Source organism: Phalaenopsis equestris, unplaced genomic scaffold (genome assembly GCF_001263595.1).
Source record: "Phalaenopsis equestris unplaced genomic scaffold, ASM126359v1 Scaffold000090, whole genome shotgun sequence".
NCBI lineage: Eukaryota > Viridiplantae > Streptophyta > Magnoliopsida > Asparagales > Orchidaceae > Phalaenopsis > Phalaenopsis equestris.
Genome location: NW_018164532.1, coordinates 675,651 through 684,667, shown reverse-complemented (window position 1 = coordinate 684,667; position 9,017 = coordinate 675,651). Strand labels below are relative to the sequence as shown.

General features: G+C 34.9%; 1 protein-coding gene across 4 annotated transcripts in view; it reads left to right on the top strand.

Moving 5' to 3' along the window:
- The first annotated feature begins 480 nt into the window (after nt 1-480).
- LOC110020092 (basic leucine zipper 61) overlaps nt 481-9,017 on the top strand; it is a 19,889-nt gene continuing 11,352 nt past the window's right edge. Inside the window, exons 1-2 of one of the 4 annotated variants that reach the window (XM_020718066.1) lie at nt 481-577; nt 1,307-1,937. In XM_020718066.1, coding sequence (XP_020573725.1) covers nt 1,372-1,937 — 566 coding nt within the window. In that variant the 5' untranslated portion in view covers nt 481-577; nt 1,307-1,371. The other 3 variants (XM_020718069.1, XM_020718068.1, XM_020718067.1) reach the window with 3 other exon arrangements.

Below are 9,017 nucleotides of genomic sequence, written 5' to 3'. Positions count from 1 at the left end.
ACGAACACACTGTTCACGAGCCGATTTCGAACACGAGTCGATTTCGAACACGAGATATTTTGAACGAGCCGAACACGAGCCAAGCCTGAGCTCGCTCAAGCTCGACTTGTTTACAGCCCTATGCATTCGCTCGCGCTTTTTAAAAATTACAAACTCAAAATAACAAGGAATCATTTAAAAATTTTTTCCAACAAGAAGCTATTTTTGCAATTTTTAAGAGGAATACGACTTAATGAAAGGAAATATATATTAAAAAAAATCATTAAGTGGATAATTTTATTAGAAAAATCTGCCAAACCGGTCGTGCTCCGTTACTCCGTAGAAGTGAAGAAAAAGTTAATTTAATAATTTCCAACGATCAGATCTGCCATTATATCGGAAGGAATCGCATGCACGACTATCAATGTAAATCGAATGGTTGCTATTAAGTTGTTATTGAAAGCAATCAACCACTCCTGCACAAGGCATGTTGAAGCCAGCTGGATTCTCATGGTACCCCGCCACTTTTTCTTTATCCGAGGCCTCTCTCACCTCTCCACTCTGTGTCTTCTTCTTTCTCCCGAATTAGAAGGAGCAGGTAAAGAGAACTCCAAAAACAGCTAAAAGGGAGGAAATGAAAAAGACGAGAATGGATTTTTGTTTCGTTTAAATCCATTATTTTCCTTTGTTTTCTCCTTCTCTTTCAGTGATGTTACATGTGTGTTCACCGATGATTTGGTCGTTTTCGATGCGTTCGTTTGTTTCGTTTTTGTTCCATGGTTCCAAAGTTGGTGGGTTCGATCGGCACTAGAATTTGTGAGAAATGTCTTGTTATTGAATTTGCTGCGGCTGATTTGATTATGGGCATGGAGAATGCTTGTATTCACTGTTGCATTGATTTGGGTTGTTGGTGTTTTAACGCGAGAGTTTGGTTGTAGGGTTTTAGCTCTGGAAGCCGGATTGAGTTTCCATTGATGTTTTGGGACATTTGGGAAATTTTTGGTGGGATAATGGCTGCGTTTTTGCGCAATGCATGACGCTTTTTCTCAGTTTGTTATAAAATAGGTATCTCTGTGGGGCGGAGGAAATATGCAAACCGTTTCGATCGATGTATCTCGATGCACCGGACACAAGTTTAAGGAAGTTTCTTGTATTAGGTTTTAACAATACTGCTGCATTTTAGAGCCTTTGTTTTTTAGTCTGTTTTCAAGTTGTTCATCTCGGACTGATTTTTGCATCAATTTTGGTTTGATTTAATGCTGGCAGAATTTTTTTAGTTTTCCTTGGAGAACAGCTAATAATTTATAGGTTTTGCTTTCTATTTCAGAATAACAAAGGATTTTTAACACGGGTAAACTAAATTTGAATCGCTACAGTGATCTGAACTAAATTATGATGTCGCGACATTCAAATCTACCACCTCGTTGCCCGTTACAGAACAAGTGCCTTCGTACACGTTCATTGGATCCGTCAGACCTAATTGCACAAGGAGATGATCAGTGTTCTCCAGAACTCTTTAGACATCAGTCCATGGATTTCCTCTTGGAAGAGAATACATCCTGGCTCGATGACCTCCTAACTGATTCTGATTCTAGCCCCCAAGGAAGATGCCATCGGAGGTCTGCAAGTGATTCGCTAACTATTTCACACGGTTATGATAGTCTTCGCACACCCACACACACCGCCACCTTATCAAGTGTTTCAGTCAATGAAGCAGAAGATGCTGCCCGGAGTATGGATGGTGGCGGGTTGGAAGCAAATTGTGTTTATGGTCCTAATTCACCTAGACAAATGAGTAAATTAACCAATTCGGAAAGTGCAATAGTAAATGCGCTGCTCGATAAGGTTCCTAGAAACAGATTGCAGTATGCTGAGAGCTCTGGTGGCAGCAGAATTCATGAGCCTGGCCATGGTGAAGCTCCTAGTGCCGAACCTGAACTTGAGAGGACATCAAGAAGGTAAAATATATTATTTTCTTGCATGTTAGATCCTGATAAAAACTTCCCCTCATTTTCTACAACATGATATGTTTGGTAGGGACTGAGAGTTTGCAGCATTATTATGGATATTATTGCTTTTTTTTTCACTATCTGGTTCGATTTATTTCTACTGTCTAAATACGTCTACCAATATACATCAGGCCCCACGTCATTGGATTACGTAGTGTGTTTATTGTTAGGATGGCTAAATGTACATTTTTTACCTGTTCCTTTTAATAACCGTGCCATTATCTTTGGATGATAATCTTGTCTTTATGATGGACCATAGTGATATTATTCTACAAGTCAACGACTAGTTTTATGAAGTTGATTTTGGAAGCATACATTTTATCCCTTTTTGCTATGGCTGGAGAAAAAATGTTGGTCAAACTCGTTTTCTCATTTGTAGATCCAGGCTGGGTTTGCATTAGTTTATTGGTGCCAGCCAATTCCATAAATATTTTAGTGATAGATGTAGATGGCTTGCTAACCCTTGCATTTTTAAAAAGGATTCTTATGTGACTTGGCTTTTAGATTGTATTTACTTGAGGTGTCTATAGTTAATAAATTTATAGTATTTTCACCATTTGTAACTAATTTACTTTTGTTGTTATTATTAGATGTTTAAGTATGAAGGATATGGGTTCTCCAACAATTTTTATTAACGTTGGAATTACTTATTAGTGGTGGAAAATCTTTCAACAGTTGAGTGATCCTTTGATTCATCAGTCTAATTGCTCATTTTAGTCATCATACCACCCTTGTGCATAGCGCACTCAAGTGCTGAAGAGAGATAAGGACCACGAAGTTGTGAGGTGTCTTGTTTGATTACATTTAAAGTATCCAAGTTTATTAAATTTTCTTACTGGTGTTGTATCCTCCGAGATAATAACGCCGATGTTAGGAAAATGTTGTGATTGTAGTTCATGTTACCTAGATTATGCAGATGCAATATCAAATCTAGAATGTAATCCTACAAAAGATGCTTTCATGTTTGTCTGTCTTTTCAAGCTTTTGATTTTTTTAATTTTTTTTAATCCATAAAATACATCCTTTAGTTTATATCTAATTAATGATTTCATACCTCAATTATAGTTTCATACCTGAATTGATTTATAAATTTAGCTTTAGTTACCCTTTGATTTTGGATTTAGTTCTTTAATTTCTTAAATTGTCTACCACAATAAGATAACCTTAATATAAATTGTGGATCAAAGTAATTGTTGATTGATATGAAGGAAGTTGTTTTTATTTTAGACTATAATTTAGATTTTGTAATCTCAATGGTTAGTATCTACTAGTCAATCCTGCTTTATTAATGTTTTTAAAACATTTGGTATATTCAATTTAGTTAGTACTGAAAAGTTATTCTTTTTAACAAAAAACTTCAAGTGTATTCATTAATTTGAAATATTCTTCTATTTGTGCTATCCAGTCAGCGTATTCATTTGGGTCATACCTATCATTCAATGAATAATAGTTAAATATGAAGTCTGCAGGGTTAACATGATGATTAGCCATTTGTAGATGATTACAATATAATTTATTGGTGGCCTATGCGGTGGATAACAAGTTTCCTCTGGGAAAAACATTATGATTGTATCATATCGATCTTTGTTTAGGAATTTGTAGATTATCCACTTCAGGTTTAAAATGAGGAGATTCTTGGTGATAATAAAATCCAATAATATTTTAATCTTGGTTATTGGCAGACGTAAACATGGGAATGTTAGTTGATGTAAAAATTATCTTGGAAATGCGAAGACTAGTAGTAGTATTAGATGGTTGGCCTCTAAAAGAAGTTCCTTCTTCATTTATAATTCAAAATTGTTATGCTCATTAAGTTACTTTTGGGGCAAGTACATACACGTATACAATCTTATGTGTTTACAAGTTGAGCACATAAACTTTCATATTTATGTGCATAACACTCAATTCTTTAATAATACATAAAATATACCCCTATTTCTGATTTTTTAAAAGTGAAATGCACATTTTCATGCATAGGTTTATGACACTACAGTGTTAGAAGTATAAATATTAAGCTGTGTTTGTATGTAAATACATTGGAATTTTGCAGTGTGTATGTAAATTTTCCATTATTCTTTTGTCATGAGAATTTTAACCATACTTACATTACTACATGTTACAAATATACAACCACCTCTCATGAAATTTTATAGTTTTTTGATTCCATAAACACATGTTACTTTGTTGCCTCTAGTTTTGGCTTATGCATTTTGCTCATGTTCTAAAGCATTTAACACTTTTTTCAATTGTTTCTTATATTTGATGGCCCTCTGTATAATCTTGAACTGTTTGATGCAGAAATCTATGCCAATTATGGGAATAATCTAGCAGGCAACATGGATGATAGGAACATTTGATATAGTTTACAAATTGTTGTTGAAATTAAAAATATAGAATAGCTTTTGTTTAAATAAAATTGCAAGTTTTTGATAAAGTTAATTGAATGACTTTATTAAATCTTTCCAAAGCCCTTGTATTTAGCATAAATGTGTAATTCACAATTCAATATTTTTTGTGGATAGATTTCTATGCGAATTTAAGAAGTTTATCTTGAATTAAAAATTTTTAAGTTCAACAACGATTAAATTTTTATCACATAATATGATAAAAATTCCATGAATAAGTAGTATCTGAAATGCAAGGTACATTCTATGAATTATACAATCATTGACTTTTTCAGATTGATGCGGTGAAGAACATGGCCAAGTTTTTTGGATGCAGATTTTGGATGAGGGTTTTATGGTTTTTTATTTTGTTTTATTTTTCTGTTTTTGGAAGTGATAGAGGTATTATGAAATTATTGGGTGGGGGTTAAGTTGCAGGATTTGGTGGGGTTAGTTCTTCTGTGTGGGGAAATTCTGGTGGATTAAGGATGTTTGGGACCAAGTGGTTTGGGTTTGGGTAGTGCTCAAATAGGGGTAGAAATGAATGGGGAAGATTATTTTTGATTGGTATGATGGCGAGAAGGTTAATAGGTGAATGGTGAGAGATTGATTGGGGTTTAAGGTTTGGATTTTAACTTTTAACACTAATGAATGGAGGTTTTTAGGATTGATATCTCTTTCTAAATCTTAAGTTTTTCCTTTTTTTAAAGGAATGAGGATAGAAATTTTGACAATAGTGAAAACAGAGAAGATGATAGTTCGCCTCTCTTACTTGAGAGGAACCGTACTATACGAATGTGTTAAAAATTTTCCTTACTATAAATTACACAGAGGGCCATCAAATATAAGAAACAGAAATAAACCTATACATAACAGTTTCTAACACTATGTGTGGGTTTTGTGTTGGGACCACTGGTAGGGTATGTGTGGGTTTTGTTGTTTGTGAACAAGTATTGTTCGACTCGTTCGTTAAGTATAAGAACAGAATACAAACAAATTTTTAAGCTCGAATTATAAATGAACCGAACATGAACAATCACTTGTTTGCTCGTGTTCGGCTCATTTTAGCTCGAAATAAAGAGATTATATATTTTATTTATATAATAATATATTATATATATTTATATCTAAGATTAAATCATAACAACTCATTGGTCATGTGGCTCTGCACCTTTTTTTGCACAGAGTTGGTGCAGGTTCAAATTCAACACTCTTTATCTATTTTTCAAATAAATTTAACTAGCCAATTTCTAGTCGAACACGAGCTAAACACGTATGAAAATATTTAAATCGAGTCAAACACGAACACATTGTTAACGAGCCAATTTCAAACACTAGCCTATTTTGAACACAAACAATTTCAGATGAACCGAGCACGAGTCAAGCTTGAGCACGCTCAAGTTCAGCTCATTTACAACCTTAGATAGAAGTATCTCCCAGAAACAAGTACGCTCCTGTTGTGGATTTCCTATCAGTCTGATCTCCAACCCAATCTGCATCAGTATAAGTATGCGATTGTAGGTTTCCAAGACTGATTTGCAAGCCGAGATGAATTATGTCCTTCAGGTAGCGAAGATGTGTGAGATAGGTACAATGAGCCTCGGTTGGCATATGCATGTGTCAGCTATCGGCCGTTTTTTAACTTTTATTTTTAACTTTTAACCCTTCGTGATTTGAAAAAGTGAATGATTTTATGATTTTGAAAATAATTTAAATATAAATATAGCCTTTTTTTATTTTTAAAAGTAACATTTTAATTTTTAAAATAAGTGAGACCAAACGAGTCTCACATTTTAAATAGTTTAGATGATTTAATACAATACTACAAGCAATACTTTTATCCCGAAAAGTAATATATCACTTGTAATAGGGATTCAATCCCGAAAAGTAATATATCATTTGTGACATCCGTTTGGTCTGCGAAATTGTCTTATCTGCCGACAAGTTCCCCTACCTAATACGAGGATTAGATAAGGTTTATTTTATCTGGGTTCCTGGTTCCCTATAGAGGCAAACCCCTATAGTTAGTTATATCTTAAATGACTGAGAGTCATTTAAGAAAACTCTCAATTAAGATCAGGTGGTTTTGTTTTCAAGATTTCAAAGCTTAGGTTTTCATGGTTGGACATAGGAAAATCAAATGGGAATGACTCAAAATAGGAACAATTATTTAAGGAACCCAAAGGGAAGAAAAGTAGGGGATATCACAGATCCAGGAGAAACCCCGGAGATGTCCCAACTATCATAATGTTTGACTTTATGTCTTTGAAGTGATATAATTTGATATTTCAATCCTGCAAATTATTTAGGATTTATGTTTGCACAATATAGGACTGTGCAAATAGCCTAAAAAGATAGAAGGATTTACACCGTACCGCACGGTAACCTCGGAATCCTAAAGCGTTAGGACTTATAATTGTACAACAGAGTTGTACAAAAAAGCCTAAAGAGTGATCCTATGAGTTGTTATTTAAACTAAAGAAGGTGATAGGTGATGTGAATGTGTTTTGCTGCTGCAGATCCATCTTGAAGTTGTTCCTCGTCGTGCTGCCCACGATATTCGCTCCAAGCTCCTTGCCGTGACGAGTTTAAATTTTCTAAGGTGTCCAGTTACGATGTCAAATCAAACGACCCTATGATTGTAGTCCTCTAAATGTCCTATATATAAGAAGGCATGCTTAAAGCTATATAATATAAATGTGCAGTACTGGACAAACAGTAGGGTGCATGTAGAACAATAGCAGGTAAAAACAAGGATAGTATAACATGTTGTATATAAAAAACAGTAGCAAGTAGAAAACTGGAATAATATATTATGCTGTATAAGAAGAACAGTAGCAGGTAGAAACATGAATAATATATCGTGCTGTATAAGAAGAACAGTAGCATGTAAAAAAAAAGGAATAATATAACATGCTATACAGGAAGAACAGTAGCAGATAGAAACAAGAATAATATAACATGTTGTATAGAAAGAACAGTAGCAGGTAGAAACAGGAAAAATGAAGCGCTGTAAAATGTAAAGCAAACCTGTACGCCCGTGGGATCTGCTGCTCCTTAAGTATAGCAAGTCTAAATGCATCACAAAAAGCGGAGTCTGATGGAAACGTCGTCCAGGAAATCCGAAAAAAAGTGCAACAACTCAAGACGGAAAACTCGAGAAAATCAACGAGAAAAGACTCAAGTAAAAGAAAAGAAAAAGAATCCACAAAAATCTTGGAGAAATCCCAAAAGAAAGGAAAAGTAACACGAGTGCTTTGTCCCAAAACTTCGATAAAACAAAAAGAGTTCGAGTGAGGGGGACCGCAAGCACTCGTATGGGGCTAGACTCAGATATATATTTATGCTCGAGGGTCCGCGAAGGCTACTCGGTCACCCGAATATATAGAACCCGCCATTCGTCTAGAAGTGTGTCTTGAACCTCACTTAGGAGACTATTTCTCAGCCTAAACAAGTATTCGTCACGTGGACAATCAACTTTAAAATATGTTTTATGTTTTTAACATGCATACAAATTTTAAACATGCAAAGAAGAGTTATCAATTTTTGTTTCGTAGAAAAATATATTTTTGCTTGAAAATGGTTTGTCAAAATTTATATTTTTTTAGAAATTTTTGTTGTCCACGAGTCGATTACATTGTCGGGCATGAGACTGCCAACAACCTGAGGAGGTTCGAGCCAACTCCCGCTAGACTTATGTCGGTGAAGCATACCATTATCCTTTTTTTCATCAAATGCATGGATCTTGATGTTATAGGATAGGACATCTTTCTGTTCTATTTTCGGTGTGCCTTTATCATCACCACCGTACGCCCCAAAACGATTACTTGCGACCTTGCTTGATGGTTTCACGTATAGCAAAAGGCTATACGTAGACGCTTATGCATCGAACATAAACATCAAAAAGAACGAACCAAGAAGCAAGAAAAGAAAAGAACAAAAATGGGGTGAGAGAGAGGAGGAAATGATACCGCCTAAAACACAACGTAGCGGAGGCGGATCATCCCTCAAAACCGACTCACTAAACATGACTCGCTAAATGTGACTTGAAAGCCACCAAACTGACTCACTAAATGCGACTCAACGATCCACGAATCAACCCAAGAGGGTAGTATCATTTCCTCCAATTTTTATAATTAGATCGACCCAAGAAGGGTATCCTTTCCAAATCTCGTTTCGAACAGGTCGAAACGGGCCCAAATCAATGTGACGATTACATACGTAGCCCCACAACACTTATGCATTTACATATTCAATCTCTAAACTTAAATAGTGCATTTACATCTAAATCCTTCAAAAGCAACATTAATTTGAACTCTAGATTCTCATGCAATTACATACAAAGCATCCAAAATCCAAAAGATTTAGAAGATTTAGGCGGCAGTGTTTTGTACGTGACATCAAATGTTTAGGTGTTGTAAATGTGAGAAGATAATAATATTTAGATATAATATGTAAAAGTTATCTATATTGGTACATAATGATTGGGATGTGAATAAATATCTATGATTTAAGCAATTCCACTAATTATAGCATTCCATATGTCCAACCTTCAGGCTTCAACTTCTATACATCCAGTTTTGAAATGCATATGCTTGCCGACTTACTCATGTGCAACATGTAATAAGGATTGTATTAGCAACCT